General features: G+C 37.3%; 1 protein-coding gene across 7 annotated transcripts; it reads left to right on the top strand.

The window, feature by feature from the left end:
* Positions 1–5,049: 5,049 nt before the first annotated feature.
* On the top strand, positions 5,050–20,322 carry MTRF1L (mitochondrial translation release factor 1 like). 7 transcript variants are annotated; one of them, XM_518818.9, is made up of 7 exons: positions 5,050–5,966; positions 9,756–9,835; positions 13,067–13,250; positions 13,708–13,871; positions 15,410–15,527; positions 17,066–17,202; positions 18,298–20,322. In XM_518818.9, the coding sequence occupies exons 1-7, from the start codon at positions 5,708–5,710 to the stop codon at positions 18,496–18,498; spliced, it is 1,143 nt and encodes a 380-aa protein (XP_518818.2). In that variant the 5' UTR covers positions 5,050–5,707; the 3' UTR covers positions 18,499–20,322. The 7 variants fall into 7 exon arrangements, 5 of the variants coding, with proteins under 5 accessions (XP_518818.2, XP_009450530.1, XP_001140693.1 ...); XR_010158229.1 differs by having other exon boundaries at positions 5,151–5,966; positions 16,968–17,202; XM_009452255.5 differs by having other exon boundaries at positions 5,151–5,966; positions 13,092–13,250.
* The last annotated feature ends 1,216 nt before the right edge of the window (positions 20,323–21,538 follow it).

Below are 21,538 nucleotides of genomic sequence, written 5' to 3'. Positions count from 1 at the left end.
TTGATACTAAAGTTATAAAATGCAGAAGTCAAGACCATAATGTGATTTTTTTTTGAAATCTTAAAATATGTACATAGAATGACCAGTTCTGATATGCCGTCATAGTGCATGGATGTTTATTAGTATCCTTTAATGCTGCCTAGGTTCTGACTTACAGAATGAAATACGTGTTGTTTATCTACCTGATAGTTCAGTTTTGCCAAAGGACTATAGGGATAAGTGAATAATGTTTATTTATTAGGAGCAAAAATACATTTTCATCCCATTAAGCTGATTTAAAATAATGCCTGATTTTTACTTTTGAGTTTATCCATTTTTCTATATCTTTAACTTATTTATACTTTAAAAAATCATATTGCAATTGTGACAAATTATATCTCAAAAAATACCAATTATTAGATGCGTTGGTGTTGAAATGTAAAAGAGAAGGAATTTAAAATACAATCAAAAAGTCAAAAATAAAACGTATTTGAAAACCACCTAAAATTTCTTGGCCAGGCACAGTGGCTCAAGCCTGTAATCCCAGCACTTTGGGAAGCCAAAGAGGGCGGATCACTTGAGCTCAGGAGTTTGAGACCAGACTGGCCAACATGGTGAAACCCCGACTCTAGTAAAAATACAAAATTAGCTGGGCATGGTGGTGGGTGCCTTTAATCCCGGCTACTTGAGAGGCTGAGGCAGGAGAATCGCTTGAACCCAGGAGGCAGAGGTCGCAGTGAGCTGATATCATGCCACTGCACTCCAGCCTTGGCAACAGAGTGAGACTCCATCTCAAAATAATAATAATAATTATAATAATAATATTTTTAAGTCTTAGACAGAAAATGCCTATAGATAGAAGCCTATCAAACATGTATTTTGAATACTTTGATCTTGACACATTGCCTAATTATTTTGAAAGATGGTAAAGATATTTCCAAAAAATATTTTTGCCTGTTTACATTGACAGTTTACAACCATAATTTTCTAAGTATATTTTTCAAACATGTATTTTTGTGTTTTCCATCTTCAAATTTCTGACCAATGGGTTTGTTCTCCTGCAAAAACAATATCCAATCTGCAAAAATTTTTAATTCTTCACTTGCTACAACTGCAAATATTTATCAATAAAACTGACCAAAACTTGCTTCAGATTTTCTCTGCAGTGCTTAAAATATCCTTGCAACACAAGACAGTGCACAATAACAAGTATTATTTCTAAATACCCAGATTTGATTTATTTATAAGTATTTCTGAAATTATTACTCTTACAGGTGTAGTCCTCTCCAGCCCCAAGTAACATCTTTTCAGATGAATTCAAGGGGGTTGTTCAAGACTTTGACTCTACTGAAAACACTACAAAAGGCAAAATGTTGCCTTAAGTGATAGAAGTTCCCAGTTTAGGAGCTGATTTTATTCCTATGACAAAAGCTATAAGATGAGTAAGCTTACTAATGGAAATGTATGTCCACAGATTCACTTAGGGAGCATAGTGTAAAAAACATCAGGAACTTAAAATTACAAATTTGATTTCAAGTTATATTTCTGTCTCATGTGACTTTGGGAAAATCATTTATCTTCTCTGAGTTCATTTCCTCATCTGCAAATGACAAATAAAATACGTAATTATCAGGATAACTATGAGCATTAAATAAAACAAACATGGAAAGAATAAAGTGTGGCATACATTATTATTTTATCAAAGTGCTTCACGTCAATAATTGTTATTGTATACTTGTATTAAATGTCATTTTAATGCACTTTCCCCTATTTTTTCCCAAAACATACATTAAACATCTGATTTAGCTACTCATCAAAACATATAATCATGTTTTAAGATGGAACACTATATCAGTGTTATTGCTTTTCTCAATAATGTGATCCCAAATCAGTACTTTCAGTTCACCATCACCTCAAATCTATAGAAATGTTTCTTTCAATGACATAGATAGACAGATGATAGATAGATAGATAGATAGATAGATAGATGATAGATAGATGATAAATGGATATACAATTATAGGTTAAAATTAAAGTTTAAATAAGATCAATCATTTGAAAGTTTTATTTCCAAAGAAAATAAAACAACATTCCCAAGGACAGAAATAATATCAAATTACTTGCTAAATATATAAATGAGTTATAGGGCTAAGACTAAGTTATAAGAGATTGACAATTAGAAAACACTCTTTTTAATATTAAGGTGGTATGATTTTCTTTAACAATTTTACAATGAAAATAAAAACTTAATAAAAGGTGGTAATGGGCCAGGCACGGTGGCTCACGCATACAATCCCAGCACTTTGGGAGACTAAGGCGTGAGGATCACTTGAGCCCAGGAGTTCCAGACATGTCTATGCAACAAAGTGAGACCCTGACTCTTAAGAAAAAAATAAAATGTATAAAATTTAAAATAGTAATGTGTCCATTAAACCTTTTATTTTAGAGTAGTTTTAGATTTACAGAAAAGCTGCAAATAGAGAGGTCCCATATACATCTATGGGCATTAATGAACCAATATTGATCATTAGGTTCATACTTCATTCAGATTTCCTTAGTTTATAACCTAATGTCCTTTTTCTGTCCCAGGATCCCATTCAGGATACCACATTACATTTAGTTGTCATGTTTCCTTAGGCTTCCCTTGGCTGTGACAGTTTCTGCAACTTTCCTTGTTTTTGATGACAGTTTTGAGAAATAAACTGATATTTTGTAGAATGTCCTTCTATGGGGATTTGTCTGATGTTTTTCTCGTGACTAGACACAGGTTTTTGGCTTTTGAAAGAACACAACGGTAAAGTGCCATGCTCATCACATGGTATCAAAGGTACATGCCATCACCGGGACTCGTCTTAGCTGTGACAGTTTCTCAAACTTTAGGCTACTCTTAGCTGTTGATGTTAACCTTGATCACTTAGCTGAGGTAGCATCTATTATATTTCTCCACTGTAAAGTAATGCGTTTTTAAAGAGATTATATTGAAGGTAAATTTTCTGGACATTTACACTGAGCTAAACAAATTCTAAACACTAATATTAGGTTCCACTAAGTGATTACTAATAAATGCTATAAAGAAAATACAGTGAAGTGGAAAAATAAAACTCCAGAAGTCTTAGCCTGAATATTCACCTAATAGAGGTGAAAGTGAATTTTTCCCTTGAACTGTCTGCGCAATTAATTACAATAATCCTCCACATACTTTGGATATTAAAGATCTTAGTCTTACTAATTGTCATAAGAGGTAATTTAAATTTAAACTAACCATTTTGCTTATTGCATTTTTATATTGCCCTCCACTAATCAATGAACACTGAATATTGAAATAATGTAAAAGACCTATTTCCCGCTAGCTTTAACTGATTTGTCATAAACACCTTTCTTGTATATGATTTTTAAATGTTTGCTAAATATTAAAAAGAATTTCAATGTGTTTGGTTTTGTAAAATTACATTTCGAATGTGTATAATTTTTTACTACCATGTTCATCACACTTAATCTATATCCATATATTGTACTCCACCAATATTTATCAGTGGACAATAAAGAAGTTTTGAATGCATGAATGCAACTTAAGAGGCACCACACTTGGTTATTTTGCAATGCCAGAATAACGGTGGGTATTCACAAAATGAATAGATAATCCAGATTATGTTTCCTCCAATTTAAGTTTTTCTGGGTTTTTTTTTCCCCCTTCCTAGAATCAATTTTATCATTTTACCTATGTACAATAATATACTTCTGGAAAATGCTAGAATTTTCACCATGTAACAGAATTTGAGCATGACAGTAATGTAAAAATATTCAGAAATCTCGAACTATAGGTTTGAGTTTTCAAAGTAAATCAAAATACAGCTGTTTTCATTTTACTAGATTGTGGAAACCTATGGATGTTATTGTAAAATGCATATGCATTACACTGACTTTCTTAAAATGTTTTGAATTAATAAAGAATTCAACAATGTATCCTTAGAAAGTTACTGTTTCCTCATTGGTATATAACACTATAGGAATAAAAGGTACACTTCTATGTGTTACTTAAATTGCTTATGCACTTGGGGGAAAATAAATTCTGGCTAGATTCTTTACATTGTTCTATAAGGTTTTAATTATTAAAATGTTTCACCTTTTATAAATAATAAAATATATTGTTGAAATGACTTATGTTCTGAGAACTCAACTGAGAGATAAACCATGTTGAGTTCAAGTGATTCTCACCATTTCCATGGTTAAAATAAATTCAAAGTTAAGTTCAGACTTGGGAAACAATTGTTCTAATAGAGATAAAAACATCCTGATCAGTCCTGTTCTATCCTCAGATCACGATTAAAATAAAATGGGTTTCAACAGCAGAACGATTGTATAAAGTTGTGTAGCTTGAATACACAAAGTGAAAAGAACTGAGATAATTAGGTGGAGCCTTTAAGTAGCAAAAAACTATTTTTGCTTCCTGATGTTTGAAGAGTCATTTCATTCTTCCACTCACTCTGCATTTGTTATCGTGCTAAGAGGTGAAAAGAGAGAGGCAATGCAAACGTTATTTTCTAAGAATGTTTATACTTAACAGTTTCGATTAGATGAACTAAGGATATTTTAACTTTGATAAGGGTTCCCATTTTTTACCATTTTATTTTTTATGAATAAATTAGAAGTTTCGTACTTCTAATATATCACCTCTCTCAACAGTGAAATACCACTTAGTAGACGCTGCCCAAACCAGTTAGGTAGTGGCAGTTCTCAGATTGAGCGTTTAGCCCTCGCATTCCCAGGACTGTCTTGGTTGTGTTTATTCCCTCATATTTATTTCTCCGTTGAGCTGTGAACAGGTCTTTTGAAAAGTGCAAAGCATTGTGCCAATAAATGTCGGTATTGCTGGCACCTATCCGCTACCAGTTCTTTGGAAAGGGATGAGGGTTGGACTCCTGGAGGCAGATATCTGAAGGCTTTGTTGGGCTGTAGGTTGCCGTAACACGGAATCAACTCCACCTCTTTAAAAAAGCTGACGATAAGTGGGACTAAGTGAAAATGAATGGGCAGGTGAATAATAAAGTCCTTTGAAAGCAAGTAAATGACGCGGCAGATGAAGGGCACGCATGTCTATTGTGCAAATTCATTCAGTGGTTATCTCATAATACACTTATCACGTCCTTATTAACACGAACCTCACCCACCGTGGACAAGAGAAACATAAGCAGGAAAAAAGGAGGAGGAATAAACACACGCCTGTCCATAATAAAACTCGCTCTTGAAGACTCAGCGGCAGCCCTGCACCGGAGACTGACGACTTGCGCGGCTGTGACCTCCGCCCTGCAGCGGACCCTCGACTGCCCTGCACTGCGGCTCTGGAGGCCCCGACTCAGTGCATGGGAAAGAAATCCTCACTATCAGAAAACAGAGGGGCAATTTGCTGCTCTCCCTTTCCGGCCCAACACGTCACCCATCAACCGGGTACCTACGAAGAGGCTTTCAGAGGAGGCGCCCAAGGTCTCCCAGGCCCGCCCCTCCCCAATCACGCTCCGCTCAGCCCCCTCAACTTTTGGCCTCCGGGAAGTTCGCAGCGTTCTCACGCTTGGCAGGAAGTTCCCGCCAAGGCTTCCGGAAAATCCTTTAAAAAACAGCGCTTGCGCTGGGCGGGGCTTGGTGCGCTCTCACCCTTATCTCCAAGTTCCGGGTGTTGTCGCTCTGTCCGGAACTTCCGGTTCCGGTCAGGGTCCGCGGTCTCGGCCTAACGATGCGGTCCCGGGTTCTGTGGGGCGCTGCCCGGTGGCTCTGGCCCCGCCGGGCCGTTGGCCCAGCCCGCCGGCCCCTGAGCTCCGGTAGCCCGCCGCTGGAGGAGCTGTTCGCCCGGGGCGGGCCCTTGCGGACCTTCCTCGAGCGCCATTCGGGGTCTGAAGCCCACTTGAAGGTCAGGAGGCCCGAGTTGCTGGCGGTGATCAGACTGCTGAACGAGAAGGAGCAGGAGCTGCGGGAGACTGAGCACTTGCTGCACGGTAAGGGTCGGGCCCGGGGGAGAGGCGTCAGAGCACATTCTTGACTCTTCGTTTGACTTTTCTACTGCCCACACTACCCGAGTTTGAAACTCTTTACTCACTTGCAGCCGTTTTTATTTTGGATCAGAGGTCAGGACATCATTACGTGCTGTGATCCCATCCTCTCCTGTGGGCTCTCTTGTGCTCCTTTGCCACGGTGCTCTGCCCCCTTTTACATGCTTATTAGTTGTGGACTCGGGCAAGAGCTCATTAGCTCAGCAAGGATAAATAAGGCACTGTCCCTGTGATGGGCTCCACAGCGGTGTTTCTCAAAGTGTGGTGTGGAGACCCATTTGCAGTAGTATCAGGGCAGTGCTTGTTAATAGCAGACTTAGGACTCAGAATCTCAGACCTATACGTGGGTAAAGGTACTAAATTGGGAAATTCAGTATGGCCTAAGTATAGAATAGGTGGGAGATGATGTCATAGAAACATGAAGCCAGAAAAATAGTTAAGAACCTTGCAAGACAAAGAATTTGGATTTATTTTTTATAGACCATAGAAAGTTAGCAAATGTTTTTAAGCAGAGAATTCACGTCTTTGTAAAGAAAAGTTAATGGTGGCATGCGCTGAGGATAAATTGGAGTATTCTCCAGAAACCCTGGTGGCTGACAGGCCAGGGAGGAGGCAGTTGAAACAATCCAAAGAAGAAATGGTGATAGGCATAGTTCTGACTCACAAAACATTTTGAGAAACAAGTTAGGATTTAGTGGCTTATGCCCTGAGAAGGATGAAGGAGAGAGTTAGTTCTAAGAAAAGTCTTAGGTTTCTGGCTTCAGCACGAGTGGTACTGTTAATTAAGATGAAAGTATAAAAGTTGGACCGAATTTTTTAAAAAGACGAGTTTTGCATTGAATGCCATATTAAGTTAAAAACACCTGTGAAAAGGAATTCCAATAAAGATATCTGTACTAGTCTAGGAGAAAAAATTACTGACATAGGAGAAAAATTGAGCCCAAATAATCATATGAGAGCTCTCGAGATATACAGTACATGGTAAATTAAACCTTAGAAGTAGATGAGAACACTCAGGGAAAATGTGTTAAGATAGAAACAAGTCTAACAAGGCCAGAAATACACAGTATTTGAGGAGCAGGCAGAGAAGAAGGCTATAAAAGGTCAAGAAAAAAACAGCCAGAGCTTTGTGACCTTGAAGTAGATAAATAAATGAAGCTGTAGAAGCCAATAGAAAATTTCAAGAAGAGCTCCTTGGCCAGGCGTGGTGGCTCACGCCTCTAATTCCAGCACTTTGAGAGGCTCAGGTGGGCCGATCACTTGAGCCCAGGAGTTCAAGACCAGCCTGGGCAACATGGCAAAACCCTGTCTCTACAAACAATGCAAAATTAGCTGGGCATGGTGGTGCGTGCCTGTGGTCCCAGCTACTTGAGAGGCTGAGGTGGGAGAATCGCTTGAACCCGGGAGGTGGAGGTTGCAGTGAGCCAAGATGGTGCCACTGCATTCCAGCCTGGGTGACAGTGCAAGACCCTGCCTCAAAAAAAAAAAAAAAAAAATCCTTAGTACCTGACATAGAAAGGTAAAACAACCTTTTCAGCTCACACTGAAATAAGTCTTTAGATTTGGCAATTTTGTCATTGGTAACTTGAATAAAAATGGTCTTGATATGATTATAGAATCCAGTGTAACAGCTTGAGAAGTAAATTAGAGTTAACAGGAGAAAAGTTATAAAAATGGCATTTTATCTCCAGAAATCTGGGTGGGAAAAGAGGGGTGACAATAAGCAGCTACTTAAAGGGTTGAAAAGAAAAGGACCCATTTAGAATGGGAAACCATAAACATCTTTGTAGGCAAAGGGGAAGGCAGGCACATGGTAGGTGTCCAGTAAACATATGTTGATTTATAATATTCAAGAGAAATTAAAGTAGTATATTACCATTGCCTGTGAGTAACTCCTAATTCTAAACCCTTTAGAGCTGCACTGTCCAATATAGTAGCCAGTAGCCACACAGCTGTTGAGCAATTTGTGGCTAGTCTGAATTCAGGTGTGTAAGTGTAAAATACATATAGATTTCAAACACTTGGTATAAAAAGTAATATTTTTATGTTAATTACATGTTGAAATAATATTTGGAGCATATTGGGTTAAATAAAATATAGTATTAAAATTAAATTACTTCTAGACTCTAGTTCCAATCTCCTTAGCTTTGCAGAACTGAAAGGCACCTTAGAGATCATCCAGCTCAGAACTTTCATTTCATTCTTGTCATAACTGAGAGAAGTTGAGCCTATTGCCCTAACAGTACCTTAGCGATTAAGCTAGGGCTAGAATTCATTTTTGCTTTTCCTAACTCAACACATTTTCCATTCTACCAAATTTCTTCCATACCATATGCTTGCCAAAATAATTTTCAGCAGTGCTTCCTGTACTTGCTTATCTCAGTTTTGCTGTTGTTATTCTCTCTCCTCGAGTTAATCTTTCTTTCCTTTTTCTGCCCATTCCAAAACCAAAGATTCCTTCAAGGCACAACTGTTTTAATATTTAATCACATAGTGTATTAGTCTGTTTTCACACTGCTGATAAAGACATACCCAAGACGGGGTAATTTTTAAGAAAAAGAGGTTTAATAGACTAACAGTTCCACGTGGCTGGGGAGGGCTCCCAATCATGGTGGAAGGCAAAAGGCACGTCTTACATGGCAGCAGACAAGAGAGATAACTTGTGCAGGGGAACTCTTCTTTATAAAACCATCAGATCTTGTAAGATTTATTCACTATCATAAGAACAGCACGGGAAATACCTGCCCCCATGATTCAGTTACCTCTCACTGGGTCCCTCCCACAACAGGTGGGAATTGTGGGAGCTACAAATCAAAATGAGATTTGGGTGGGGACACAGCCAAACCATGTCACATAAGGGTTTAGGTTATTTTTTGTTTTTCTCTTCTAGAAAAATATAAGGAAACTAAAATTATCTATAATGCTCTCTTGAGGGCAGCTCTTATATATGTATTATCCCACTTCCCAGCATGGTTGGTTCTTAATAGATAAGCATACAAACTGATGCTTTGTAAGAGTTTGAACTTTCAATAGAGAGAACAATTTGTTAATAGCCAGAAATTTTCCCTTTCCTCCTCCTTTATATAGGCTGCATATCATCTATAGGGTAGAGGAATGAGAAAGTATGTTTTATAAGGTAAAAATGAAAATTCAAAGATGAAACAACAATAAAGGTAAAGCCAGAGAGAGAGAGAGAGGAGTACTTCGTATAAACATTCTGTATACATTAGGCAGAATCTAATAAATGTTTTTGGGTGGATACTAAAATACTAATGAAACATTTGCTTATAAGAGAATAAATTTCTACTTTGTAATTGAATTTTAGTTTTCCTGGTGTAACCTTCTGTATCCCTTCTGTCTTATTAGCTAAATGCATTCGTTATTATACAGTCTAAGTTGGAAGTCTAAAAGCATATTTATTAAGGTGAATATTTCATGGAGATGAAATTATGGAAGAGTTTAACTTCTTTATATTTTTATAGAAATTTGTACTTGTACTTTATCAGAAAAAAAATTTTATACTTACATGCTTATGAAAACTAATATATAAAATGGTGAAATTGATTGAAAGGACATTTATTGAAAGGCATTTATTGAATGGCATTTATTGAAAGGACAAGATAGACATTTTATTTTTCCCTTCAGCTCTAATAACCATAAAACCATTTCCTAGAAGTCTGCTGGCAGTTTAACACTAATTAAGGAAAACCTTAACTTCTGCCCTTTTTTTCCTAGATGAGAATGAAGATTTAAGGAAACTTGCAGAGAATGAAATCACTTTGTGTCAAAAAGAAATAACCCAGCTGAAGCATCAGGTATGGTATTTCTGCAAAGAATAAAGCATTTGTGCTATTCTTAGGCATTAAAGTTTATTAAAGGTTTATAAAAACAAGTGACTAGCTTGTTACTGTTTAGAATAAACTGGGTTTTTAAAATTTATTTTCTAGATTTATTGAGGTATAAATTGACCCCCAAAATTGCATATATTTAAGGTATATGATGTGATGTTTTCATATATGCATACATTTTGAAATGATTATGACTATCAATAAACTGGTTTTTAAAGAACAAACTTCACATGGTCCTGTTTTCATCATACTAAAAGTACTGTAGAGCTCTCACAGAAAGATAAATGTCACAGTGATAGTATTTTCTGGAAAGGCAGCGAAATAGTGGCATATCTTCCCTCTTTTTTTTTTTTTTTTTTTTTAAGAAGACTGGAGGTAGACATGGGGCAGAAGAGGTTATATGAAAGGACTTCAAAAGTTTGTGGAAAACTGGAATTAAAAGATAAAAATATATATATAAACTTTATTGACATAAGTGCCACCAGCTATCAAGTTCAGGACACTTTGGTAAGCAAAAAGGTGATATACCAGCATTTTATGCATCCCTAAAGAACTGAGGGTCCTGGGAATTTAACCATGTCAATGTAGTCTTTTTTATATTATTAACTAAAAAAAAATGGGTACCCTTTACAAGTTTTTTAAGATCAGGAAACAAAAAAAAGGAGGAGCCAAATAAGGACTGTAACATGAGTGCCTGTGGATTTCCCATTGAAGCTCTCAAAATTGCCTGTTTGATGAGAGGAATGAGCAGGAGCACTGGTGTAGGAGAGGACTCTGGTGAAGCTGTCCCTGGTATTTTGCTAAAACTTGGCTTTCTCAAAACCCTCATAGTAAGCAGATACTGTTCTTTGGCCCTCCAGAATGTCAATAAGCAAGGTGCCTTGAGAATCCCCAAAAAGACTATTGCCATGACTTTTGCCCCTAGCCAGTCTGCTTTTGCTTTGACTGGACCCCTTCCACCTCTTGGTGGCCATTGTTTTGATTGTACTTTGTCTCCAGGATCATACTGGTAAAGCCATGTTTCACTTCTGGTTATAATTCAAAGAAATGCTTTAGGATCTTGATCCAATTTGTTTAAAATTTCTATTGAAAGCTCTGCTCTTGCCTCCAGCTGATCTGCATGCAAAGGTTCTGGCACCCATCCAGTGGAAAGTTTGCTCACCTTTAATTTTTTTGTCAGAATTTTATAAGCTGAACCAGTTGAGCTGTCTGTGGTTTGGCTATTGTTTCTGCTGTTAATCATCAGTCTTCTTCAATTAGGGCACGAATAAGATAATTTTTTCCCTCACAAATTGATGCGGATGGTCTGCCACTGTGGACTTCTTCTTCAACATCATCTTGTCTCTACTTAAAATGAGTTATCCATTTGTAAACTGCTGATTTCTTCAGGGCATCGTCCCCATAAACTTTTCATAAAGCATCAATGATTTCACCATTCTTCCACCCAAGCTTCACGAGCAATTTAATGTTTGTTCTTGCTTCAATTTAACAGAGTTCATATTGCTCTGATGGGGCTCTTTGCAAACTGATACCCTTTTTAGTACCTCAAACTAGAGCCTGTGACTTGTTATAACAAGTTAGCACGAGTTTATTTTGTTACAAAATAACTTTGAAATACAACTTCTTGAAGTCCCCTGGTAGAGTGATAGTAGACTGTGAGCTCCTCAGGGCCAGGAATACTTATTTTGCCTCTCTCACACTATTTGGAATGCCAGACCTAGAGTAAGCCCTCACGATTTTAAGAATTGGATTACATTGCTTTGGTTGTACATCTTTGTGAATTACAGAACATATAGAGTTAATGAAGAATAATTATATGAAATTAGAGCCACTCTTTGCTAATTCTGTAAAGCAGAGACTAAAGGTTGACAGCAATTACCGTTGGGGATAAGTGAAAGAATATGTTAGGTAAGGAAGGAGCCAGGAAAGGGGGTACTTATTTTTGAGAATCTGCTTCCCCTTTAGCCAAATGTGAAAATTACTAAAAATTAATGTTCCTATAACCTATGTTAGAGGGGGAGAATTCCACTATAAGGTGAAAAGTGTAGTGTAGCTCGCATTTTACCCATTTTCTAAATTAAATTTTGTGTGAATAAGAAGGATATGTGTATTAAATGTTTCTGTTCAGTGTCTAGTAATCAACAAACAGAAGTAAAATCCATTATTTGTTCAAAATTTGAATGATAATGTTGTATTGGCATAGGCTAGAGAGATGGAAAAGTAGTAACTAGCATAGCTTCTGACCAATGTCAAGTGTGATAGCAGTGTACTCAGGTATATTCAGGTTCAATTCTAGCTCTTCCACTTAACTTTTGAGTTGGGTAATGCTGAGCCACTAGATTATTCAACCCCTGTAAAGTTAGTTTCACATCTTAAGGTAGAACTGTTAATAATACTTACCCAAGATTGTTTTAAGAATTACAGTATGTACAGGGCTTAGAATGCCTGCCATATATTAAAGAACCAATAAAATGTTGGTAGCTTTTCTTATTAATTGACCTAATCTAAGAAGTCTTTGTTCTAGATCCCCTTGATTAGAAACACACTATTGTAATGGAGGGAAGACTGATCTAGGCACAAAGGTTTTGTGTTCTTGTGCCTGCTTGGCCAGTAACTAACACTTTGCCCTTAAACAAGTCATTTAATCTCTGTTAAGCTCTGTTTCCTTTACATGTATAATTAGAGAATTGGACCAGATAATCTCTAAGGGCCTTTTTAGTTTCAAAATTACAAGTTTCTCTTCCATAATAAGAAATCTTAAAATAATACAAATGCAGTTTTGAGTGCTTTTGGTTTTCTGCCATATTAGGCCTTAATTTTCAAGAAGATGGATCTAGAATCTTCTTTTGCTTTCCACAACAGTATAATCTCCTAATCAGAGCAAGTACTTAGTTCTTATTAACTGAAGAGAGAACTGATACAAAGCATACAAGAACTCCAACAGACAATAAAACAAGCCTGAAGTTTTAGCTGAATCTAAACAGCATTTATAATATGGTTGTAACATTAATACTTTATGGAAGTTACACATTATACAGTTCTAATTGGCAAGGTGGTTGAACAGTACTCAGTAATATTACATTATTTGCTTGGTGAAACTTAAATATTTAAAATTCCTGAATCTAATCATTTAGCTTTTTATTTTTTGATAAATTTTAAATCTTAATTATAGGAGGGGTGATATTTTTATATTTACAGATTATCTTACTTTTGGTTCCCTCAGAAGAAACAGATGAAAATGATTTGATCCTGGAAGTAACTGCAGGAGTTGGAGGTCAGGAGGCAATGTTGTTTACATCAGAGATATTTGATATGTATCAGCAATATGCTGCATTTAAAAGATGGCATTTTGAAACCCTGGAATATTTTCCAAGTGAACTAGGTCAGTAAACTATTCATTTTGTTTCAGGTAAAGTGTTTAGGAAAAGAGTTGGAAAGACCATGACTAGGCTTTAGAACTTATCTGTAAGGATGCTTATGTAGTTTTATGCTCATCATTTACCTAATAAATTTGAATGCACATACAGTAATTTTGAGATGACCTATAAAATCTAATGGAGAGTCTTTCAATAATACTAACCATCGAATTGATAACAGTCTTTAAAAGTAGTCTTAGATGTGTTACTGATGTCAATTGATTAGCCCCATAAATGCTGTTTAGTACTTGTAAGCAGTAAAGATAAATATTAAAACATTGAATATTTTAATATGTTTTACAGTCTCCATGTTTATCTCCTTTTATGACTTTAAAAATATACCTCAAGATAGTAGATGTGATGGTCAATTATTTATAAATGGCAGGAATAATAAAAATAATTCTATTTCCCTGTATTTTCAAGGTGGCCTTAGACATGCATCTGCCAGCATTGGGGGTTCAGAAGCCTATAGGCACATGAAATTTGAAGGAGGTGTTCACAGAGTACAAAGAGTGCCAAAGACAGAAAAGCAAGGCCGCGTCCATACTAGCACCATGACTGTAGCAATATTACCCCAGCCTACTGAGGTAAGGCACAAGCCCCTCTCCTTGGAATCCTGGGCCTAGCACAGTGCCTTGTCCCCAGAGTAACATTCACAGTTTACTGAATTGAGTATCTGTTTGGTCTTCCTTGTGTATTTTGAGTTGCATATTATCTCAGTCTAAAAAATATAATTTTATAATGCTAAAAAATTAAGGATTTGTAAATGATACAATGTTGCATTGTCTGTGTATTAGTATTTTCCTAATAAGTAGTTATTGTGAGATCATCTCTGTGGGTGAAATAATAACCTATTTAAATATGGACTGGTTGCCTTTATAATGACTTCTGCCTTGTGTGACTGGTTTGTGGGGTATTAACAGCAACAATCCTATTTAACAAAGGTAATTACTTAACAGAATTGCTGCTTCATAACCCAGTTACATTAAAATGAAAGTATATTGTTATACTGTTCATAATGAGTATACTTTATTCTCACAAAGCAAATTCTCAGTCTATATTTTTAAGATAACTTAGTGTAGGAGTTCTGTTTTGCCTCATTTCCCTTCTGCTGAAAAGTGATAGCAGATATCTGACTTGTTTTTCGGAATGAAGTGTGAATGCTTTGAGAAGGAACTCTTAGTGGTTCCTATGCTAATTTTGGGAAAAAGTGCTATTTGGCTCTGTAATAGGTTTAATGGAGTTCCTTTCTTTAGGTCTTATTAGTTTCTTTAGATCTAATTTTTGTGTGAAGCATAGGTGAGAAACTAAGCAGTTAAGGGAGAGAGTAAAGTAGAATAAGTGGCAGGAGCCACACCTAGAAACCTAGTCACTTATGTTTAACCATCTTGGGGTGGAAGTTTTCAGGAAAAGATGAGAGACTGAGGTCCATGTATCATCTAATTCCTCTAGCAACCATAAGAGGGAGTCAACACAGGGAGACATAGAGGTAGAAGGCCCAGAGAATGGTAGGATTCTTACTGTCAGCATTGCAGAGATGTCACAGAATGGTTCTTAGTTGTTCATGAAACAGTGCTTTTGATGGTGGCTCCTAGGACAAAGCATTACCTTGACCTCAGATCCCAGTGTGTTGAGGAATTGAGACTCATGACTTCTTGGCCATCCCATTTCCATTTGGCTCATCTTTGCCTCCAAATATGTTTGAAATAAAACGAAACAGACCCTTCCCACAGTTCTCAAGCTACCATTTTTTTTCCTGCTGCTAGGCTCTTTAAACTCAGAAAAATTTGAAAAAACCTTAAACATTCAGTTCTAAAAGTAGGCAGAATAGTATCAAGTTCTGCTGTTTCTGTGGTAAGAAATGGGTAAAGGGAAGCCAGGTTTTTGAGGACTAGAAAGGATTTGTTTTTCAAAACTGTACAGTCCTGTGCTATTTCGATTCCCTACTCTTCCAAAAAGCAAAAAAGTTTTAAAATGGTATCCTTCTAGCTACTCTCTAGTCTTAAAATTAAACCTCCCAAATATATGAATTCTGTACATGTTGTATATTCATAAATGGGTCGCTCTTGCCTTTATAAAGTTGATACATGTAATCTTTTAAAATCCCAACTTATCTTCTGTATAGATTAATCTGGTGATTAATCCGAAAGATTTGAGAATTGACACTAAGCGAGCCAGTGGAGCTGGGGGGCAGCATGTAAATACCACGGACAGTGCTGTCCGGATAGTTCATCTTCCAACAGGTGTGTACTTATTCCTTCAATATATGACACCAAAGAAATCAATTTTGGAATAATTTGACTAATTTTCCACTGAAATAGATCCTCGGTTACCAGAGAAGTATATACTTCTAAGGATTGTTATTAAATATTTGATTTACTTAGAATCCTTACCTGATACTCTGTGGGATAACTGCAAGGCGAGGAAGAGGGAGGGATCCAAACTCAGGGAATGTCTGTATTAATTACTATTTATAGAAGGTGTGGATGGTCCTTTCAGGTGGAGTTCTGAGTTTTACACTTAAAAAGAAAATTCTCACAATGAAGTAATTATCATGGGTTCTTTATCAGAAAATGCTCTAAATCGTTGGTTCTGAGCCTTTTTGCAGGGGGAGGGGAACATGGCTTCCTTTAAAAAAAAAATGATATGAAAGCATTGGACCTCCTACTCAGAAACACATATACAGTTTTGCATATAATTGCAGGGGCTTCTTTCCATTAAGTTCATTCACATACTTCGAGGGGATCTGATTCTAGATAGTTAGGCAAAGGGACTATATCGAAATCTCCAGTATACTGTAGCTCAAACTAAACGTCTTTCACAGGTATCACCACAGTGATTCACATGTGATAAAGAGCATAGGGATAGCAAATCTCAGTTATCTAGAAAGGAAACAAGAATCTCTTACTGTGACTGATCTCAAATGGGCATAGTCCCTATTAACTAATAGTGGTTGAGGCCAGTACTGGATTGTTACGATTTTGTTATTTTAATTATGAGAATATCCTTATGTTAAACTGGATGATGTCTTAGGTAATACAGAATATGAAACAAAAATTGGGGGAAAAAATGGATAGCCTAAAAAAATTAAGTGATTTTCTCTAGTAATAGGATTTTTCATATATCATAGTTTCTATAAGTAGTTGTTACTTTTAAAACATGGTGGCTAGCTGAGGGGAAACAATCTGTATTAAATGATTTATGCTTATTGTTTAGTATGTATGCCTTCAGTATAGAAATAATTTGTGCTAGGCCAGGCGCGGTGGCTCACGCCTGTAATCCCAGCACTTTGGGAGGCCAAGGCAGGCGGATCACGAGGTCAGGAGATCGAGACCATCCTGGCTAACAAGGTGAAACCCCGTCTCTACTAAAAATACAAAAAAAAATTAGCCAGGCATGGTGGCAGGTGCCTGTAGTCCCAGCTACTCGGGAGGCTGAGGCAGGAGAATCGCTTGAACCCGGGAGGCAGAGCTTGCAGTGAGCCGAGATCGCGCCACTGCACTCCAGCCTGGGCGACAGAGCGAGACGCCATCTCAAACAAAAAAAGAAAGAAAGAAATACTTTGTGCTATTTGTGCTATTGCTCAAAACTTAAATTTTCAGTTTTCTGATAAACTCTGCAAAAGTTAAGCTTATAGTCTCTCCCTTTTTTATTAGAGTCCTCTGTTTTTCCCCCTCATAAAGGAAGAAGAAAAAGGATGAGGAGGAAAAGGAGTATTCCTTGATAATAAGTAAAGAAGATTTTTTAATTAAAACTTTTTAATTCTCGTAACACTATTCAGGTGTTGTTTCTGAATGTCAACAAGAGAGATCTCAGCTGAAAAATAAAGAGCTGGCTATGACAAAGTTACGTGCAAAACTGTACAGCATGCATCTAGAAGAAGAAACAAATAAAAGACAGAATGCTAGAAAAATTCAGGTAAAAAATGAATTTTAAAAATGCTTTTAAAGGATAGAAATATTTTTATATAACTCAGCTTTTTTTTAATAACTCAGTTTTTATATATCATATTTGTTTTAACCTGTGTTGAAAACAATTCAAGTAGTCTAAGGGCTATCCTTCTTTGATAGTAATCTTACATCTCTGCCCTGTTTTCTATATTCAAAGGTATTTTTCTCAGACTTTTAATCCGTTACTAAAAATAAAGATATATACTGAGTCCTCATTCATTTTTAATCCTTTGAAATTTTAATTATGCAAGAAAGTTGGAAAGTGAACTCAACTTGGCTTTCTTCCTGTTTTTTTCTTCCTGTATTTAGTTTTTGTTGTTGTTGTTTGTTATTGAGATGGAGTTTCGCTCTTGTCACCCAGGCTGGAGTGCAGTGGCGCGATCTCGGCTCACTGCGACCTCCGCCCCCCGGGTTCAAGCAATTCTCCTGCCGCAGCCTCCTGAGTAGCTGGGATTATAGGTGCCTGCCACCACACCCGGCTAATTTTTTGTCTTTTTAGTAGAGACGGGGTTTCGCCATGTTGGGCAGGCTGGTCTCGAACTCCTGACCTCAGGTGCTCCGCCCACCTCAGCCTCCCAAAGTGCTGGGATTACAGGTGTGAGCCACTGCGCCTGGCCGGTATTTAATTTTATAACTACAGAGCCTTTTAAGAATTCCTCAATATGGGAAACTCACCACCTTGTTACCACGGAAGATGACTGCATTAATTCACAGAGATTATATGTATTCAGCGACTATAGGAATAGCAACTATGTGCCAGGCTCTATAGTCATCATCACTGTGTAGTAGACACTGTATTTTGCAGATCGGGAAACTAAGTTGCCCGAGGTCATAGAACATTGAAGTGGCTGAGGCAGGATTCAGATATTAATCTGATTTTAGAGCACGTGTTCTTTTTTCTATATCATGTTCCCATGTCATTTGAAATTCTAAGTGTTTAAAACCTGGTTCTCACATTTTGATTCATGTTATAAATCAAGAACTTAAGTCTCCAAATAAGTTAAATTTGTAGGTTTAAATTGCCCTGAATCTAACTGCATCTCATCTTTTTCTCTATATACAGATTGGAAGTAAAGGAAGATCAGAGAAAATAAGAACATATAATTTTCCACAGAACCGGGTCACAGATCACAGAATAAACAAGACGCTGCATGATCTTGAAACTTTTATGCAAGGAGATTATCTACTGGATGAACTTGTACAGTCATTGAAGGAATACGCCGATTATGAATCTTTAGTAGAAATTATTTCCCAAAAAGTTTAAGTTGATTTGTTATTTATAGACTTTCGTAGCTTAGAAAAATTCTACAGTACATCCACATAGGGTGAAAATACCCTTATTCTCTTAAAAAACATGAGTTAACACAGTTGGAGGTAATATGCATATTCTGAAGTCATAGATAATTTACACAGATCTCTCTCAATGCATTAGCAAAAATCATACAATATACAGATGGTCCTCGATTTACATTGTGGTTAATTCCCAATAAACCCATCATAAGTTAAAAATGCATAAAACGTTAGCAACACAGCAGTCTCCTAATTAATGACAGCTTGACTTAACAATTTTCCAACTTTACCATGGTGTGAAAGAGGTATGATTCCTAAGTCCTAAGGAGCTCCTCAGCTTGAAATGGGGCTGCATCCCTATAAACCCATCATAAAGTCAAAAAATCCTAAAACGTAAGTTGGTGACCATCTGTAATCATGACGTGGTGGTAAATCTTGGACGCTACCTTACAATAACTAGACAAAGGAAAACCATCCTTTGTCCTGTTCTGTGTAAATATTTAATGAATGATCAAAACTTCAGTTTAAACATTATGAAAAACTTTAAACATAAAGTAGTAGAAATAAGACAGTAAATACTGTATCCTAATATCCAGTCAGGATACAGAAACCATACCATTAACTTGAACAGGGATAATTTTAATATAAAAAACTGTTAACTGATAATGATATTAACTTTTAAGAGGGATGAAAGAGAGCTATGATGTCCTAGGATTGAGAGTACCCCAGGAAGGAATACCCTTGAAAGGGTCTCCCCTTCCCCATGGTGAAGTCAGGCCTAATGGAGAGAGTGGCTACAGCCTACTCAGTGATTGGGAAATTCCCTGTCTTGCCCTGGGCCAGAGCTGGTGTACCGCTGGTGGATCAGGTCTTACAAGCAAAGAACCTCACACTCCCGACTGGTAAGCCAGAAGCCTCTTGCTAGGGTGTGAGCAAAACTTGGACAGGAACTCTCAGTAGATGTTTGTGTTTGTCAAGATTCTCCAGACAAACTTCCTTAAAAGGATTGGCTTGTGTTACTATTATTAAGTCTAACAAGTCCGAAAGCTGGAGTGTGAGGCAGGAGGCTGGAAACCCAGGAAAGCTGATGGTGCAAGGTCCAGTCCAAAGGTATCTGTTGGAGGATTCTCTTGTTCTGGGAAGAGGACGGTCTTTTTTTCTCTTCAGACCTTCACCTAACTGGATCAAGCCCACTAACATCGAGGAGGACAGTCTGCATTACTCAGAGTTCACTGATTGATTTAAATGTCAATCTCATGTAAAAACACCCTCACAGAAACACCTAGAATAATGTTTGACCTTATAATTGGAAAATCAGAGCAAAAGTTAAATCTCTAAAAAAAAAAAAAAAAAAGTATGACCCAGTAGCTAGGCACCTGTGGCCCTGCCAAGTTGACACATAAAATTAACTGTCACAGTATCATCTTAGAAGTGAAAGAAGCCCCTTTATCCTGCAGTGCCCCTCTACCACCACCTACTGACAAAGAACATGGTGCTATCTGGCATGGGAGAAATGTTCAGTTTGCTATGGCTTGTATGTGTCCCCTCAAATTCAATTGTTGCCAATGTGACAGCATTAAGAGGTGGGGCCTTTAAGAGATCACTAGGCCATGAGGGATTCTCTTAGGACTGGGATGAAGGCCCATAATAAAAGAGGTTTCAGGGAGCATCCTGCTAGCTTGCCTTCTGTATGTGAGAACACAGCAAGAAAGCCCTAGTCAACAAGTGCCAGCTCCTTGATCTTAGACTTCCCATCCTCCAGAACTGTGAGAAATACATTTCTGTTCCTTACAAATTACCCAGTCTCCTGTATTCTGTTATAGCAGCACAAAATGAAGATACCATACCTGAACACCTGAACATTCTTCACAAGGTAGTAAATGCACTGCTTTATTCTGGTCTCAGTATTGTGTGCTTAATAAGGAAATGAAAAAGGGTGGATCAGGGCATAGGATGAACAAGTTACTGCTAGACCTCTCACAATGCCACTAATGGATAAGATTGTATTTTCATCATTCTTGTCTCTTCGGAAGCTAACACCATGCTATAATAGGCACTAAATAGATGTCTAAAAACACTTCAAGTATTTGTCTAGAAATCTGGTGCATTGTTCAGAAAGAACCAAAATTCAACATAATTTCAAAGGGCCTAAAGCACTAGTTAATCAAAATTCATTAGTTTTTAATGGTACTACCACTCTCAAATTTAAAATGTCATCTTATGTTCCTCTTCCTCGCATTGGATTTATTGCTAAAACCTGGTAAACACTTTTAATCCTTTTCAATTCCATTACCACTGCTCTTGTCCAGAATTACTTCGCAGACTAATAGTCACCTGACTTCTCCCCTGCATCCTATTTGCTGTCTAATTCTGGTTACAAATAAGTAACTGCCAAACTAATCTTTCTAAAAAGCAAGACTGATCTCATCACTCCTTTGCTCAAAAATGTAAAAGCTCCCATTGTCTCCCAAATAAAACCAGCTTTCCACTGTATATACAATACATCCATGATCTGTATCCAGCATCATTTTGTATTAGCTCACTTTATACACCACCCCCCATGCCACATCAAATTAAATTATCCTGATAAATGCAACTGCATTTACCCTTTCCCTTATTTTGTTCTTTACGTTGTAGAAGGCCTCCTTTGTGCCCATTTCTTCAGAAGACATCCCCTACAGCCATGGTTCTCATCCAGAGGGTCTTTTGCCCCCGCAGGAGACATCTGACAACGTTTAGAGACAGTTACCACAACTGGAAGATGGAATAAAAGAGATGCTGCTAAACATCCTACAACAATTATCTGGCCCAAAATGTGCTGAGGTTAAGAAACCCTGTCCTACAGATTATTCCCTTATCCTGGTACATAGAAGTAACTCCTTTTTTTCTATGAAAATTTCCACAATTTTTTTTTTTTTTCTTTCTGACATGGAGTTTCACTCTTGCTGGCCAGGCTGGAGTGCAATGGCGCGATCTCGGCTCACTGCAACCTCGGCTCACTGCAACCTCCGCCT

The sequence above is a fragment of the Pan troglodytes genome, chromosome 5, assembly GCF_028858775.2.
Source record: "Pan troglodytes isolate AG18354 chromosome 5, NHGRI_mPanTro3-v2.0_pri, whole genome shotgun sequence".
Taxonomy (NCBI): Eukaryota; Metazoa; Chordata; class Mammalia; order Primates; family Hominidae; genus Pan; species Pan troglodytes.
Note: the sequence above shows the minus strand (reverse complement) of the source record. Positions and strands in the feature narration are given on the sequence as shown.

What these genes read in the sequence shown, in the direction of transcription:
- MTRF1L (XM_518818.9), top strand. Translation starts at nt 5,708, where the DNA reads ATGCGGTCCCGGGTTCTGTGGGGCGCTGCCCGGTGGCTCTGGCCCCGC. An exon ending in TAACCCAGCTGAAGCATCAG is followed by an intron (nt 9,836 to 13,066) that starts GTATGGTATTTC and finishes TTATATTTACAG; the next exon opens with ATTATCTTACTTTTGGTTCC. An exon ending in ATATTTTCCAAGTGAACTAG is followed by an intron (nt 13,251 to 13,707) that starts GTCAGTAAACTA and finishes TGTATTTTCAAG; the next exon opens with GTGGCCTTAGACATGCATCT.